The sequence below is a fragment of the Salvelinus alpinus genome, chromosome 5 (assembly GCF_045679555.1).
Source record: "Salvelinus alpinus chromosome 5, SLU_Salpinus.1, whole genome shotgun sequence".
NCBI lineage: Eukaryota > Metazoa > Chordata > Actinopteri > Salmoniformes > Salmonidae > Salvelinus > Salvelinus alpinus.
The window spans coordinates 64507490-64525721 of NC_092090.1; the positions used below are offsets into that span (position 1 = coordinate 64507490).

The 18232-nt window shown below is 41.4% G+C and overlaps 1 protein-coding gene across 5 annotated transcripts; it reads right to left on the bottom strand.

Annotated features, from left to right (window-relative positions):
* Positions 1-5658: 5658 nt before the first annotated feature.
* Positions 5659-17883, bottom strand: traf2a (Tnf receptor-associated factor 2a). Of its 5 annotated transcripts, none has more exons than XM_071402690.1 (10): positions 17606-17881; positions 17082-17160; positions 15134-15232; positions 14152-14313; positions 13960-14034; positions 12559-12633; positions 11893-12399; positions 9992-10169; positions 9649-9797; positions 5659-9164 (listed from the first exon to the last, which is right to left on the bottom strand). In XM_071402690.1, exons 1-10 carry the CDS (start codon positions 17791-17793, stop codon positions 8946-8948), a joined length of 1731 nt encoding a protein of 576 aa, XP_071258791.1. In that variant the 5' UTR covers positions 17794-17881; the 3' UTR covers positions 5659-8945. The 5 variants fall into 5 exon arrangements, 4 of the variants coding, with proteins under 4 accessions (XP_071258791.1, XP_071258792.1, XP_071258790.1 ...); XR_011675132.1 differs by having other exon boundaries at positions 9028-9164; positions 9649-9784; positions 17606-17883; XM_071402691.1 differs by having other exon boundaries at positions 9028-9797; positions 11893-12312; positions 17606-17883.
* Positions 17884-18232: the final 349 nt, after the last annotated feature.

Consider the following 18232-nt stretch of genomic DNA (forward strand, 5'->3'; position numbering starts at 1 on the left):
ATGACTACAGACCCGTAGCACTCACGTCCGTAGCCATGAAGTGCTTTGTAAGGTGGATAATGGCCCACATCAACACCATTATCCCAGAAACCCTAGACCCACTCCAATTTGCATACCGCCCAAACAGATCCACAGATGATGCAATCTTTATTGCACTCCACACTGCCCTTTCCCACCTGGACAAAAGGAACATTTATGTGAGAACGCTATTCATTGACTACAGCTCAGCGTTCAACACCATAGTACCCTCAAAGCTCATCACTAAGCTAAGGATCCTGGGACTAAACCCCTCCCTCTGCAACTGGATCCTGGACTTCCTGACGGGCCACCCCCAGGTGGTGAGGTTAGGCAACACATCTGCCACGCTGATCCTCAACACTGGAGCTCCCCAGGGGTGTGTGCTCAGTCCCCTCCTGTACTCCCTGTTCACCCACGACTGCATGGCCAGTCATGACTCCAACATCATCATTAAGTTTGCAGACGAAACAACAGTGGTAGGCCTGATCACCGACAACGACGAGACAGCCTATAGGGAGGAAATCAGAGACCTGGTCGGGTTGTGCCAGAATAACAACATATCCCTCAACGTAACCAAGACTAAGGAGATTATTGTGGACTACAGGAAAAGGAGGACCGAGCACGCCCCCATTCTCATCGACGGGGCTGTAGTGGAGCAGGTTGAGAGCTTCGAGTTCCTTGGTGTCCACATCAACAACAAACTAGAATGGTCCAAACACACCAAGACAGTCGGGAAGAGGGCACAACAAAGCCTATTCCCCCTCAGGAAACTAAAAAGATGTGGCATGCGTCCTGAGATCCTGAAAAGGTTCAACAGCTGCAACATCGAGAGCATCCTGACTGATTGCATCACTGCCTGGTATAGCAATTGCTCGGCCTCTGACCGCAAGGCACAACAGAGGGTAGTGCGTACGGCCCAGTACATCACTGGGGCTAAGCTGCCTGCCATCCAGGACCTCTACACCATGTGGTGTCAGAGGAAGGCCCTAAAAATTGTCAAAGACCCCAGCCACCCCAGAAATCTCTCTACTACCGCATGGCAAGCGGTACCGGAGTGCCAAGTCTAGGACAAAAAGGCTTCTCAACAGTTTTTGCCCCCAAGCCATAAGACTCCTGAACAGGTAATCAAATGGCTACCCGGACTATTTGCATTTGCACCCCTCCTCTTTTTACGCTGCTGCTACTCTCTGTTTATCATATATGCATAGTCACTTTAACTATACATTCATGCCCTCCCGGGTGGCGCAGTGGTCTAAGGCACTGCATCGCAGTGTTAGCTGTGTCACCAGAGACTCTGGGTTCGAGCCCAGGCTCTGTCGCAGCTGACCGGGAGGCCCATAGGGCGGTGCACAATTGGCCCAGCGTCGTCCGGGTTAGGGAGGGTTTGGCCGGCAGGGATATCCTTGTCTCATTGCGCACTAGTGACTCGGGCGCAGTGCACGCTGACCAGGTCGCTAGGTGTATGGCGTTTCCTCCGACACATTGGTGCAGCTGGCTTCCGGGTTGGATGCGTGCTGTGTTAAGAAGCAGTGTGGCTTGGTTGGGTTGTGTTTTGGAGGACGCATGGCTCTCGACCTTCGCCTCTCCCAGGTCCGTACGGGAGTTGCAGCGATAAGACATTAACTACTAACAATTGGATACCACGAAAAAGGGGGTAAAAATACATTGTTTTTTAAAACTATACATGTACATACTATCTCAATTGGGCTGACCAACCAGTGCTCCCGCACACTGGCTATCTGCATTGTGTCCCGCCAACCCCTCTTTAAACGCTACTGCTACTCTCTGTTCATCATATATGCATAGTCACTTTAACCATATCTACATGTACATACTACCTCAATCAGCCTGACTAACCGGTGTCTGTATGTAGCCTCGCTACTGTATATAGCCTCGCTACTGTATATAGCCTTTACTGTTGTTTTATTTCTTTACCTACCTATTGTTTACCTAATACATTTTTTGCACTTGGTTAGAGCCTGTAAGTAAGCATTTCTGTTGTATTTGGCACACGTGACAAATAAACTTTGATTTGAAGTACATTAGAGTGTCTAGTTTGAAAAACTAGTCCTCAACTGGCAGCTTCATGAAATAGTACCCGCAAAACACAAGTCTCAGCGTCAACAGTGAAGAGGGGACTCTGGGATGTTGGCCTTCTAGGCAGAGTTCCTCTGTCCAGTGCCTGTGTTCTTTTGCCCATCTTAAACTTCTCTTTTTATTGGCCAGTCTGAGATGTGGCTTTTTCTTTGCAACTCTGCCTAGAAGGCAAGCACCCCGGTACAACTAGGACTATAATAAGGGTGTCACAGTTTATCTAACCTGCGTTAGAAAACATCTTGAGGATTTCAGAAATGTATCATGTGTTGGGCTAATATGTTAGATAGATGTCGAAAGAGGCAGATTTGTCCCATTTATTCTTAATTCACCATATTGAATATGGTCATACACTTGCTATCTCATGTTATAGCTTTAGGTAATAACATTCCCAATTGACCTTAAAGGTAAAATTGAAATAAGGATATTGAAGCCTACAGTACAGTATGGTTACCGTAGTATATTTTCTCTCTCAGATGACTCTCATGATTTACAGTTAAGCGTCTGTCTGTGTGTGTCCAAATCCACCCCCACTCTCTTTCGTTTAGCTACACTAGGCACGTAGAAGAATTCCCTTCGTGTATTTCTTCAGTTAATCCCTAAATTATACCTTAACTAGCATTTATAGCGCTCGCTGCTTGCCGATAACTTTATATAATAGTGGTCGTACCCGAACGAACGGCTCTTTTTGGTGAACGTCGGGAACCAAATTGCGTCTGTGAAAGATACGTTCATTTGGCTGTCTCTGATTTGAAGACTGTTACTGCTTGTTTTTGAGCTCCAGACAACAACATTCTGCAGATAAGTTATAAAAACATAGGTTATAAAAACATAGTGAGGAGAAAGCCTCAGTCATAGTCATTTTTTTTTGCACACGATTTAATTTCATCGGATATTTTTTTTTAATTTGAACTCACATGTCACAATCTGACATAATGGTAGGCGACCCTTTAGGCGTTACATTAGAAATATTCGATTTCTCATACATTTTTAAGCACCACTGAACAAAAAAGAGCCGTTTGGGAGCCAAATGAACGTCTCTTTTCGGTGAATCGAGCTAAAAAATCTCTCTCACCGAAAAGACTCAGAATGCACATTATTATATTAAGTAGATTACAATGTCCTCATATATATTCACGTCATGCCGGAAACTCAGAAATGTCCGTTGGGGTCTCAACTTACTGCTGAGAGTTAAAGAATATACAAGATGTCATTTCGAAATATATAACTGCATCAGCAGTTTCTCTCTTGTTAGGTCAGTCACCGACAGTCACTCAATTAACCCATGTCAGTAAAAAAATTTTTTAGATTAGATAGCTTGACTAACATTCAAACTTGTAGTAATCATGGTCAATTTATGACCGGGGTCCACATTGATTTTGTTAATCACTCTCTGTCAGATATCATATAAAAAAACTGAAACAATATGTCCAACCTATGGCAAAATGTGTAGAAATCGCAGATAACTTGCTGTAAAACTGATATAAAAAAGTTTGCCCATGGCAACATGAATAGAATTGCATGAAATGAGGTACAAAATTGCTAAATCTACTCTCCGCCCCACCATAAATTGCATATATTTGCAGCAGAATGTTCTCTAACATCCCGAGTTTCTGACATGACCTGAATGCGGCAACAGGCTACTCTGTTTAGGACCAACAGCAAGATAGAAAATTATTTATATAAATAATACATAACTAACCACTGATGCATAACTTTAAATTGATTATTTTAATGAGTCCCAACCGGAGAAAACCTCTTCATGCACTTCCCAACTTGTATTTTGAACTCTTTTGATGTTCAATATTTAAACCAGAAGCTAGGTATACAGGCTACGTTTACAATGATGTGCTTGTGTGGACAACCATGGGCTCCTTCATAAAGATGTTAGGTAATGTTTGAGCATCCTTAACCTACCCTCACCCTTCCTCCAGAGGACTTGTCATTGGTCATTTCCTCTAATCCCTGCGGTGCATAGTTTACTCAAAGTGGACACCATTTTTGAACCTCCGCATTCAACAACAACAAAAAATCACCTTGAACCTTTGACTCTCTCTAGAGAAATGAATAAATATGTTGGTGTCTCTGTGTGAAATGGCACCCTATCCCCTATATAGGGAACAACTTTCAACTAGGCCCATAGAGCTCTAATCAAAAGTAGTGCACTATGTAGGGAATAGGGTGTCACTTGGGATGTATTGTGTATGCCTTTAAAAAAAAAAATTAATGGTGCTATAGTATTTGCTTAGCTATACATATGCACATGTTCAAGGGACTCAAAAGTTGTTTTACAACAAATAATTGTTTAACTAAAACATTAATACTAGTATTACATTTTAGGCGTCATTTAGCAGACACTCTTATCCAGAGCAGTAGTGAGTGCACACATTTTTCGTACTGGTCTCCCATGGGTATCAAACCCATACTGCTGTACTCATGACAAGACAACTGGCGGAACAAACCTGGATGCTTACTTTGCTTACTAGCTCTAGCTATTCACTGCCAAGTTCCTTGATTTGTTCGCTAACATATTAGCCAATCCATTCAAAGGCTACAGTAGTATAAAACCTTCAACAACCCCTTAATACATGAATGACATTTATATCTTCTTGCTACTGCAAATGTCAGGTTACAGCCGCATATCTTGAATTGTAGACTATACCTCTATCAGGACTACTAAGGTAAATCTTTATCAGATGTTGGGAGACATTCAATGAGAACCACTGTTAGCTGTTCTGAGCACTAAGGAGCCAATGATGTACATACAGCAGCAGATGTAGAATAAGCTGGTGCCATCTTGGATGGGCTCTCTATACAAGGGGGCCATTGTTTGTGGAACATGAAAAGAAAGAGGCTTTGACAGAACCTCTACTATCCAACAGAGATCAGACACTCTCAGAGACATAGTTTTGTCAGGAAGATGGGGAGACACACCACACAGACCTACACCACACAGACCTAAACCACAGGGTCTCTGAGGTAAGACTGAGCTCTGGGAAAAACATCAGCACAGAGGGTGTCCTCTCTACAGCACCATTCTACATGTCCTTTCTGTCATACCTTAAGGACTATGTGTGAGTGTGACATGAGAGAAGAGGGGGGCAGGAGGGTAGAGCAGAGAGTGTCATGTAAGGGGCAAACAGATCATATAAAAGGAAAACTTTCTAGTACCCCTGTATTTTCATCCATTAAATTAGCCAGGATGTTTATTATAAGATCCATGTTCTTTCATTTGGCAATGCCATTTTATATGATTAGAATCAGATTTGTTTATCAATTTCCAATCCCATTTCTTTCCGTTTTCTTCTCAATAAAACTTGTCAGGTCTCTGATGTAACACAATTGTTATTTTCCTTACAATACATTACTTTTTCAACCGCTAGTATAGTGTGCCCCCATGTGGTGAAATGAGTTCTGGAAACCAACTGACTTATCACATTTTAAAACATGTGTATAGGACTAATTATCTTTGATTTGACCTTCAGTCAGTAGTTTGGAAATATCAAGAAAAGAAAAACAAGGAGAAAAGACAATAACAAAAAGTAGTCCAGGTAGAGAAACATGTTTTTATATATGACTAAAGAATAACAGCATCTAACGAACAACGTCTTGCAATGTAACCATAGAGGGTATTTCCTATGACGATACAGTACGTTTGATGTTTCCCCTTAACAGGCAAGGACCCATGCAAAACCTTGCTAAAGCAACAAATTGATCAAGATGAAACAAGCAACAGAGCATTCAACACATTTGGATGGACAGGAAAAAAAAGGAGTGGTGAGTATTGTCCCCGTAGAAATAGAATACAAGGTTTGCCATTTGGAGTGTACCCAATGATTTTACCAGTGAACATGCCATGGTCTGAGGTTCCTGCAGGCCTGTTCTAGTGATTCTATTTCTAAGGTAATTACCTCATAGATCATGTGCAGATCAGTATGATCATCAGATGGCACTGCTGAAAGTCTATGGAGGGGGAGAGAACTGAAAACGTTATTAACCACAGCCTTAAGACGATCAAATTAATGTTACAACACAAAGTTACTTTTGCAAGACATACAAAAATAGATACCATATCAATTAGCAATAGTTGGCACATAAATGCAAAGATATGGATGTAATATGCTACAGCGTAGACTAGAATGAGAATAATTGTATATATTCTAGCAGCATGTATATGTTATAATTAACACAACTGTACATGCTAAATGCAGTCTGCATAATGGGAGATGACAACCATGTCTACTGGCTAGATAAAATAAATAGTATATTATTTATGCATGTACAAACAATACCACAGACAATTTCTCAGACTGATTACTGAAGGCGTATAAACTGCAATTGAACATGTCTTTACCCTCAAAATGTTGAGGAAATCAAGAAACGTTCCCACTGATATTTATATTCTTGATTTGCCTACATCAATTCAAATGAGCCCAGACATGCTTTTAAACCATCTCAACATACAGTATAATATGTTATCAATAAATAAAATCTCTCACATATATATATATATATATATATTCTATAGATAAACTCCCCTCCGTATTTATTTGGACAGTGAAGCAAAAATTTGCAAATGTTGCCCTATATCCCAGCATTTTGGATTTGAGATCAAATGTCTCACGAGGCGACACTATAGAATGTCACTTTTTGGAGGGGTATTTTTATACATATCTGTTTTACTGTTTAGAAATGAAAGCACTTTATGTATCTAGTCCCCCTATGAATTCATAAGTATTTGGACAAATCCACATATAGTGTATTAAAGTAGTCAAAAGTTTTATATTTGGTCCCATATTCCTAGCACGAAAGGACTACATCAAGCTTGTGACTCTACAATCTTGTTGGATGCATTTACAGTTTGTTTTTGTTGTGTTTCGGATTATGTTTTTCCCAATAGGAACTGAATGGAGACTAGATACATAAAGTTCTTTCATTTCTAATTGGTAAAACAGATATGGATGAATATACCCTCAAATGAAAAGGTGACATTCTGTACTGTCGTCTCATAGGAAACATTTGATCTCAAATCCAAAATGCTGGCGTATAGGGTGAGATTTACAAATGTTTTCTTCAATGTCCAGATAAATACGGAGGAGAGTATATGTAACTATATTTCACTCTCTGCATACATCAATAGCAAAACCTGTAATTTAACAGCATTTGCCGATTTGCGTATGTGACGTAAATTAGCAATAGAACACTCAATCATATATTAAGAACAATTACAAATAAAATGTTGTTCTTTAAAGTAAACCAATACTTAATATTATGTGTATCTTTATTGAAACACCTCATGCACAGAGAGGTTTCAATATGTGTTGAGACTGGCTTGAAAACGTCCTGGGTTCATTTGCATTTAGATGTAAAGCCAATTGTTAGTTATCTAAGACTCCCCTATTCAACTGAAGGATCCCAGATATAATGACATGAATTCATCAGTGTGCAATATTTAGGCCTGTGTGGTGTAGTAAAATCAAACAACTATTTCACCGGACATATGAACATACCAAAATACACCACAGTAAAGGGTTTTTATAAGGATATAGAACTGCTCTTTTTCACACAACTGAAGCTTTTTTGGGTCCATCTATTTCACAGGAGAGCACATCAACAGTTCAACGGCTCATTGATCAGAATGAACTTATGACGGATGCAGGCACTTCTTATCGTAAAAGCTAGGTCACAGATTTTATCTGGAATCAATGAACAGCTCAAAGCTGTGAAGAAAACACTAATACAAATAAACATTTACCCTTGAATGTCATTAGATTTCTAAGACCCTGTTTAGTGATTTGTAAACAATCCTTGATCTCTTCCCAATAAAAGTCCTTCCCACGTCAAGCTATAACACCAGGCCGATGACAACTTCTCGGTCGCTGCGATTCAGGTTTAGTGAACTACCCTGTTGCAAACTACAGTGTATCTTCCACAGATCCAACATGCAAACTAATATAGCAACTCAGCTCAAAAAGAGGGAAGAAAATGTGCGCAGACAACATCGATTCAAAATCCAAATACTGCACCTGGAATTCATGGAATTCAAGAAATTGCCACCACTACAAACACAGGACTTGAGATTAGAGGCACACAACGCTTGACACAAATGTCAGATGACTTCAAATGCCTACTCTTAAATGCACTGCAAAGTATGTGCCAAGCTGACCACTTAAAAGGTAAGATAATGGGCATCAATTGTAGTTGTTGGAACTCCACGTCTGTCTATTCAAAAGTTGCTCGAAATGAGTGGTTTACCAAATATCTAGCATCAAATGCAGTTACACAAGCGCCTAACGCTAACAGAATGACAAGACCATTGCGCTGTTTCTGTTTTCATCCTACAAAGCTAAAGTGCCAGAGGTCCATGGTACAAGCGTTAGCAGTAGCATAGTTGTATCAATACAATAACAGCAAACGGCTGTCCCACTAACTGAAGGGAAATCTCAAACAACACTTTCTATTTTCAATTTAACAAGAACTACATCGCAAAATGTGATTGTGATATTGGTTGCTTGGTAACAATGGCGTCAAGCTAAATGATGGCTAGCACAACACTGTGCTGTGAATGGTGGACTCTTCAACCAGCCAAGAAACCACATACTAACCGAAGATCTCGGACATGTTTCAAATGGCACCCGATTCCCCATGTAGTGTACTACTTTGGACAAGGGCCCATAATGCTCTGGTCAAAAGTAGTGCACGACATAGGGAATAGGGTGCCATTTGAGACATAAAACAGCACAGCAAGGCCCCTGGATGGCATGGCAAACCCCTACAAGTGGATTACATAAGTAACCAAGGGAGAGAGCTTGGGCAGTGGGCACACTTTGTTCCTAGAGGCCAGTGAGGTCAACAATAGCCTTGATGAATATAGTATCATCTCGTATGTAGGAGTTTTTGGTGTCCAGTTTGGGAAGAGGGCAGAAGAGTGGGCAGCCGCTGGCGATGTTCATGTCACTGACGGGCCTCTGGAAGGAGGAGGAGGAGATGTCGGGACGGAAGGCATCGATGATGTGCTCTCGGTTATTCTGATCCAGCAGCATCAGGGTCACCTGAACACAAGAGGATTGGCAGATCGCAACATCTAGGCTAGGCCTACTGTACATCGAGCCTCAATGACAACATTCATGCTTTTGTGATGAACAATTGTTTATTTTGTTTTTACAAATATACACAAGTAGCAAGGAACTGATTAAAATGTACAAAATAAACATTTATCTACCTACATTTACCATGCAAGACAAATACCAAGAATAGACATAGCAGAAGGGCAGATAGCTACTAGTGATGTTACTGCCCTTGAAATACATAATGACCTTTGTCATTCCAGTCATTATGATACAGGTACAGTAGATACAACACTGACATTAACATGCTGCTTCTCACAGTATCACACACACCAAACAAAAAAGGTACAAGCAGCAACGCATTCAAGAGATCATGAGTGAAATATTGTTCAAAAGGGTAATGAGTGTTTAACGTACAGTATATATTGCAGGTAGGATATATAACATATGTTATAGGAGTGAGTTTTACCTTCTGGTTGAAGGGCCACTTGAGGAGGGCGTCACTGTGTCCCCTCATCACCACGAAGAACAGAGACAAGTGACTGGCCCGTCCCGTCCCGTCCCCATTCAGATAAATCCGTAGGCACATCTTGTAGCCATATTTGCTGGTGAAAAATGCTACAAAATGAATAAACATGATTAGGAAGTAAGCCTTGTCAGAACCAGACCATTTTTCAAACATGAATGAACAATTATAAAATAGAGTAATACAGAATGCATGATTGCACATTAGGCACAATGTACCATAGAGTGGTTTACTTTGATGTTTGAATTATAAAAGTGGTAGATAAAAAAAATTAAAAAAACATTACCTGGGGAGAACATAGCTGGGGCTCTGCCAGCAACAGCGTCCTGTCTTTTCTTTGTGAAATCTGAGATTTTCCAGACAAAGATACCATCAAACGTAGCTGCAGACATTTCCCGAATATTCCCCTCCATCTCCACAATGGACAGGTCTCTCAGGCCCACAGTTCTCTCCAGCTGACGCACCTGCAGCAACAAAAGACAGGAATTAACCAGGTTTCCATCCACCTTTTTATGCGAGTAAAGTACATGGCGGATGAAACATTTCACGACAGTAAAATTAGGCGAGAAATGACAGTGGGAACGTTTTTATGAGCAAATATTTATATAAAAAACATTTTGAAGTAAACTTGGAAACACGCGATGACGTGTTGCGTGGTCTTCCCACTACGAAGGCTACAGATAAAATAAGTTATGATGAACTTCCCAGGGTGTCAAAGTGCAAGGTGATGAGCTTGATGCTCCTTTCAATAAATATCAAGGGTTTTCTTCTGGTGACATGATTATCGATGCTTGGCTGCAGTTTGTCAAATAAAAAGAATCTTGCTCTTTTGCCCATAATAATCTCATTATGTAGGCTATACCCGCACTGTATATGTGAAAAATGCGCTGGAAACACATTTAACTTGTATTTTTTTCTTCGGTACATGGCAATTTAACCACAAAAGTTATTTTTATGTAAACTACGTTATCACGCACAGCCTTTTATCAGCAACAAGTCAATTTGATAGAAACCCTTCTCTGGTGCAGATTTTAGAATATTTGCATAGAAATATGTTGGCAATTGGATGAAAACCTAGCTATGGTCTTAAAAAACATATTCTGGGGCCTCCCGAGTGGTGCAGCGGTCTAAGGCGTCACTACAGACCCGGGTTCGATCCCGGTCTGTATCACAACCGGCCGTGATCAGGAGTCTCATACGGCGGCGCACAAATTGGCCCAGCGGTGTCCGGGTCAGGGGAGGGTTTGGCCGGGGAGCCTTTACTTGGCACATCGCGCTCTAGTGACTCCTTGTGGCGGGCCGGGCTCCTGCAGGCTGAACAGTGTTTCCTTCGACACATTGGTGCAGCTGGCTTCAGGGTTAAGTGGGCGGGTGTTAAGAAGTGCGGTTTGGCGGGTTATGTTTCGGAGGACGCATGACTCGACCTTCGCCTCCCAACCCCATTGGGGAGTTGCAGAGATGAGACAAGATCGAAATTGGGGAGAAAATCATATCATTATAATAATAATATTAGAAACAATTCTGTACCTGTTTTGAAGGCTCATGCCCTCAGCCCTAACCTTAGGCCTTACCCCTTCCTTGACACTCACCTCAGCTGTCCAAACTCTGCTCATTAGCACCCCTTGACTACTCAAGCAGTAGGTTTTGCCCTCTAGTCTTCCTTACTAATGTATAAATGTTAATGTTAAGATAATTTTAGTTTGATAATAGTAATAATAATAATAATGTTGCTGCCATATTCCTTAGTACAATTTCCAATATCCACAATTTGTTAGTAAGATGCATTTCAGTTTGTTTTCCTTTTAATAGGTGTTTGTATCTCCCTCTTGTATTTCCCTAGTAAACCACAACAATGCCTTATCCTGCAACCCTTCCCCCACGTGCTCCTGTGTCTGTATGTGCAATAAAAACACAGTATTTGGATCCCTGCTCTGTCACCTCATTTAATCTGCATTCTGATAGCTGCGCCATGGTGGCATTCTGAACCAGCCATTACAAACCTCCTTATATGGGGTGGCAGGTAGCCTAGTGGTTAGAGCGTTGGACTAGTAACAGACCAAAGACGACACCTTAGACATGTGTGCCAATGGCTGCGGCATTAGCACTAGACCAGCCAGGCCACAAGAGAGGCAAGTTGACTGGTGTCGATAGAAGCAGAGTGGGGACTGGGGATGTCTTCCTCCTTACCTTGTTATTGAGGATCTCCACCTTGTCCTGGTCCAGGCGATGCTGGCGGTTGTAGGCCTCGATGGTGGTGGAGGAGCGCTCCATCTCTCGGTTGAGGACGCAGACAATGTTCTCGAAGGTGCCCACTTTCAGCTCCAGTTCCTGGCACCGCCGGCTCAGCTCTGCCACCTTGGTCTTCTCACTGTGGAGCTGCAGCTCCAGGGCAGCGCCCACCGCACTGGGCAGGGGGGTGAAGGAGGTGGCCAGGGCAGGGAGGGCCAGGGTAGGGAGGGTAGGGGCACAGGCTCCCTGCACGGGGGCTCCCTCACCCAGAGTCAGCTGTCCCAGCTTCAGCTCCAGCTCTCTCAAGGCCCGGTGCAGCTCGTGGATCTTGTGACCTGCGAGCTCCAGGCTCTGGGGCTGCAAGCTCTCCAGGCTCACCTTGATGCCCATGATGAAATGCAAGAGTAGATTTAAGTGTTCGTAGGAACATGCACGCTCATGGTCATGGGTCTTCTCCTTCTCCACCTTGGGCAAAGTTGTTGCATACAAACACACACACATACACAGTAGGGTTAAGGCCAACACATTCACAAAAACTGGTAATCTTAAGAAATCCACTCCAATTTCACCCAGTAAACTTACAGGTGGCATCCATATAGTAATGATAAAATAACGTCCACTTACAGACATATCACAGCCAACGACGTGAAATCTGCAAGGTGCTCTAAATTTACTGCAGAACTTGATGTGGTCCACATACTGCAGGGAGAGAACAAACTTATATCAAGCAACATCCAAGCACTTTTACTGCAAAAATATTCAGTACCTTTCATAAGTATTCAGACCCCTTGACTTTTTCCACATTTTGATACGTTACAGCCTTATTCTAAAATGGCTTCATTTAGTTTATTTCCTCATCAATCTACACATAATACCCCATAATGACAAAGCAAAAACAGGTTTTTGGAAATGTTAGCAAATTTTGAAAAAAAAATATATATATAACATTTACACAAGTATTTATACCCTTCACTCAGTACTTTGTTGAAGCACCTTTGGTCGCGATTACAGCCTGGAATCTTTTTGGGTATGACTCTACAAGCTTGGTACACCTGTATTTGGAGACTTTCTCCCATTCTTCTCTGCAGATCCTCTCAAGCTCTGTTAGGTTCAATCTTGGATTCAGACTAGAGAATCTTGTTTCTCATGGTCTGAGAGTCTTTAGGTGCCTTCTGGCTAACTCCAAGCGGGCTGTCATGTGCCTTTTACTGAGAAGTGGCGTCCGTCTGGCAACTCTACCATAAAAGCCTGATTGGTGGAACGCTGCAGAGATGGTTGCCCTTGTGGAAGGTTCTCCCATCTCCACAGAGGAACTCTGCAGCTCTGTCAGAGTGACCATCGGGTTCTTGGTCACCTCCCTGACCAAGGCCCTTCTCCCCCTATTGCTCAGTTTGGCCAGGCGGCCAGCTATAGGAAGAGTCTTGGTGGTTCCAAACTTCTTCCATTTAAGAATGATGGAGGCCACTGTGTTCTTGGGGACCTTCAACGCTGCAGACATTTTTTGGTACCGTTCCCCAGATCTGTGCCTCGACACAATCCTGTCTCGGAGCTCTACGGACAATTCCTTCGATTTCATGGCTTGGTTTTGGCTTTTGCTCTGACATGCACTGTCAACTGTGGGACCTTATATAGACGTGTGTGTCTTTCCAAATCATGTCCAATTAATTGAATTTATCACAGGTGGACTCCAATCAATTTGTAGAAACATCTCAAGGATGATCAATGAAAACAGGATGCACCGGAGCTCAATTTCAGGTCTCACTGCAAAGGGTCTGAATACTTATTATAAGCTATTTCAATTTATTTTATACATTTGCAAAAATTTCTAAAAACCTGTTTTTTCTTTGTCATTATGGTGTATTGTGTGTAGATTGACGAGGAAAATTGTTTATTTAATCCTTTTTAGTATATGGCTGTAACGTAACAAAATTTGGAAAAAGTCAAGGGGTCTGAAAACTTTCCGATTGCACTGTAACAACATTTTTAATTGGTTAATCAATCAGTAAACAATGTGTCCATCCTTGCCTTTTCTCTGGGAATCTTTTTCTTTGCGCAGCCTTCACAAATCATAGGGTACTTTGGACAGATCTCATCGTGAGCCTAGAAAACAAAACTGTTCATGTATTTTCATATAGGATACACCCAATAACAAAACAGTACATGTTCTACATCTGATTTCGATAATGAAACAAAACACAGACAAGTATGGTGATTTACCTTGATGTTCTTGAAATGGAAAGGTTCTTTGCAGTATTTGCAGTTTAAAGTCCTCTCAGGACATTCTCGTTCGTTGTGGCGCTCCAGCTCATTGGTTCTCATGAGTTCTTTACAGGAGGGACAGAGAATGATCATGAAGTCACACTTTCCCTCGTGGTTCACCTGGAAAACACACGACAACAACACTTCAAAACAAATGAATATACTGTAGATTTAGTAATCTATTAAGAACATTCATGTAGTAGACTTAGCATTTTTTTCTATGCTTGTTCATCTGTAATTGAAACAGGATTTTTTTTAATTATCAGTGCTATTTGAGAGTTGCAAAAAATACAATGACAATAGCAGGGTGTTATCCAATCGGCAACAGATTTATGTAAATATTCAACAACAAAAAAAACGATACTTTTCCCACCCGTAGTGTGTTTCCATCAAACATAGATGTTCCAAAGGTCTGCACATGTGGCTTGTAGGCTGTGTGTGGAAGGCAGGAGATGCTAAATGTGCTTATGTTTATTAACGGTCAATTACCGTGAGACCGGCAGTCATTTGCTTGACAATCACCGGCTGACAAAATGTCATAACCGCCACAGCCCAAGGGAGAACCACACACCATATCATCGCGTGACTCCAAGTTTACTTTGATTTGATGGTTTTATATCAATATTTGCACATAAAGGCGTTTCCACCACCACTTCTCACATCATTTGCTTTACCGATACAAAAAGATCCCACCATGTCGAAAGAACAAATTATCTGTCAGCATTTATAAAATTGTACCAAAACTTCCTGTTTCCATCACAGCAGTCATGATTTTTTTGGTATGACATCACTCACAACTATGGATGGAAAAGTGTTTATTGATTGCATCAAATTTGACGTTAAATTAAAAGTGGAGCAGCATATTTAAAACCTACAACTATGAACAAGTTTTTAAACATGTACATTATTTGGTATAAAGAAATACAAAACAATCCCATACCTCATATTCTTTGATATTGCCCGTCCAAGTGCATCCTTCATTTGGACAAACAGCTGCCAATGCTTCGACTTCTCTCCGCGCTGCATTGTCAGGAAAAGCCTTGAGGGAAAGGGAAGGTTAGACTATTGTATTATTAAAGCACAAAGATTCAACACATACCTGTTTTCTGAGTAAATGAGAACACCAAACCAGTATGCATAGCCCAATTTAGTCTTATAAACTTCTGAGATATTTGCCAACCTGAGCTTATTGTTGTTTGGCAACACTTTCCCCATGTCCGAGCCTATATCCGCAGTGGGTTCTGATTCGAAAGTCGTTCTTTGGGTCGCTGAGTAGTGCCCAAGAAAGAATTAAACCAAATTGTTAGATGCTACCACCCCCCATTCCAAATAAAAACCAAACATGGATTCCATGGACGAGTTCGTTTAACATGGCCCGGTGCCCCGGGTGAAGAGCCTATGAGCGGAGTTGAGCATTCCTACTCATCATTCATGGAGCATGTCCTTTCCAACAGCGCCGCTAAAAACCGCTCTGCACTCACAGGGAAAAAAACGCAGCTCCAAATTCACTCCATTCATTAAAATTACAATTTAACCAACACCCATCTATTTTTGTGACTACCTGGACATACCAATTGGTTTTGAAGTATTAAAACCAAACCATATGGACTTGAATGAAAAGTATTTGAATAAACAAGAAAATATGAATGTAAGAAGCGCACATCATTTCAAATAGGCTACATGTCATATTAAACAGCATATAAAAACACTAAATAGGTCAGGAGCCAGACAGGGAGCCTAAGAAGGAACGAAAATGAATTATTTAGGCTATATTATTTAGATGATTTTGTATTCGGCGCAAATAAACTTTGATTTGATTTGTTCCTTTCTTTTAGCATGTGCACATAGTTGGTACACCATCATGCTTTTGGGATACGTGTCTTTTCACATTGCAAAATAATTATTTAGTTGTGGACACTACATCACTGTACGTCCTCTCTTGCTCTTGGTCCTCATCTTTGTAAGTCACCTTGATATAGCACCTGTGTGTTTTATCAGTTTCTTTATGAAAATATTTAGCGAACTCCATGACAGTAGATAAAGCAAGGGGCTATAACAGCACACAAGTAGACTACAAATGCATGCTGGGCCGGGCATGCCCTGAGCTCGTGAAGGGAGTGCTGTTGGAGCAAAATTAGAGCGGGTGAGAAGGCCGACACTCCAGCCTTCACACTCCGCTCACATACTCTGTCCGGGTAGGCGGAGTTCGCACATTTTAGACGGATCCATTGGTTCTTACGTGAAATCTCCACTCACCAGGGGCACCGGGCCATACAAAACGATCTTGCCAAATGTTGTGCCCCAATTTTGAGCAGACACCTGTCGTTTCACACCGGTTTGTCCTAGCTAATCAGCCTCGCAAGACAAGTAGAATGGAGCGTGTATGTGCAAACATTGACATTCATGTTCAGTTTTGATTAGGAGGGGAAGGGTGGTAGCATCTAACCAATGGATTTAATTATTCTTGGGCAATGCTCAGCGATGTAAACAACGAGTTCCTAATCTGAACCGTCTACGGATATAGGCTCGGCTGTGGGAAAAGTGTTGCCAAACAAGCATAGCACGGGTCAGTAAATAACTCGCAATTTAGGTCAGTGGAGGCTGCTGAGGGGAGGATGGCTCTTAATAATGGCCTCCACTGAGGTAGGTGTATGTTATACTGCTAGACGGAGATCCAATCTGTCTAGTACCACTGGGTTACAGTATGTAATTAAGTGTCTAGTCAGTAGGAATAATACTGTTTAACAGACTGCAAAATCAATGCACAACTATAGCCTCTGTTACAAAAAATCTACTTAGTCTCTGGTAATCATTGACATTATATTAGCTACTGTCAGCTATGTACAGTAGTCTGTGCAAATATCTGAATCAACTACACAAGTACTTACACCGCCTTCTTTAAGAATAGATGTGGGGTCCTCAAACAAGTCCTCTTTGATGCAAGCACTGCATTTATGTGGTCCAGAACTTGAAAGACATAAAATATGTAACATAGCCATTTCTCTAGTCTTCTACATACAGATAAACAGTTAATTTAGCTAGCTAACTGTTACCTAATCTCAATTAACACCCAGTTGCAAGAGCTAACGTTATAGCTAACCAATCACTGATGATTGCCTACGGACTGTTAACATTAACAATCCTCGTCCCCTGGGTAGTTAGCTTGCACTTGCAGAACCATTGATGTGTTTGAACAAGGTCATTGTGGGGATACAACAGGGTGACAGTACCTAGATCAATACTTGACCATAGATTAACTGAGTTTATAAACACCTGGCAAGCCTCGCAACGTGTTGACATACACTGACAGTTAGCTTGTTCATGAATGCTATGGGCAAGTGTAACTAGCTAAAGAGCTAGCTAATGTTAGCGTTTGTAGAGCAACATCACCCAGTCTGAGCACGACACTCACCTAACAATTTTGTTGAAACAGAATGAACAAAAACGATGGCCACATTGGGCTTGTAGAGGCCTTCTCAAAATTTTCAAACAAGAATTACACATGTGTTTTTCTTCGAGGTTGTTCGCCAAAATTTTCTTAGGAAACCCTGGTTTGTTGCCTTCCAGTGAAGATGGTGGTGATGGCTCTTGTGCAGCCATTTCTCCCCGAACATGCAAGAGAATGACGCTGCCGCTGGGGGCGCTTTCAGGAGAGCAATGTGGCTGGAACAGCTGATTGACTAAACTCAAGCCGAACTTCCAACGTTTTTGCTACATTGATGTGTTCTACATTTAGATATAATCACTGCTATGGACATGAATGGCTTGTCATAGTTAGATAAAAATGTGTGAAACATCTATTTGTTTTTACTGCAGTTGCTACATACATTGTTTGACTTAAATTAATATGTAGCCATTGATTCTTATAGAATATTTAACTTACCTACACTGAACAAAAATAAAGGCAATATGCAGCAATTAACAATTTTACTGATTTTAATCATTATTCGGCAATCATCATTAATTAAGAAAAAGACACCCCTGTCGAACAGATAAAAATGTTGTTGATCTTTAGGACATTTATCCTATAGCTGCCATT

Excerpts from the sequence above, each read along its gene's own strand:
- traf2a (XM_071402689.1), bottom strand. The coding sequence starts at position 17,793 with ATGGCTGCACAAGAGCCATCACCACCATCTTCACTGGAAGGCAACAAA. Across the intron at positions 14,314-15,133 it reads GCAATATCAAAGAATATGAG|GTGAACCACGAGGGAAAGTG; the intron begins GTATGGGATTGT and ends TGTGTTTTCCAG. Across the intron at positions 12,634-13,959 it reads AAAAGATTCCCAGAGAAAAG|TATGTGGACCACATCAAGTT; the intron begins GCAAGGATGGAC and ends CTCTCCCTGCAG.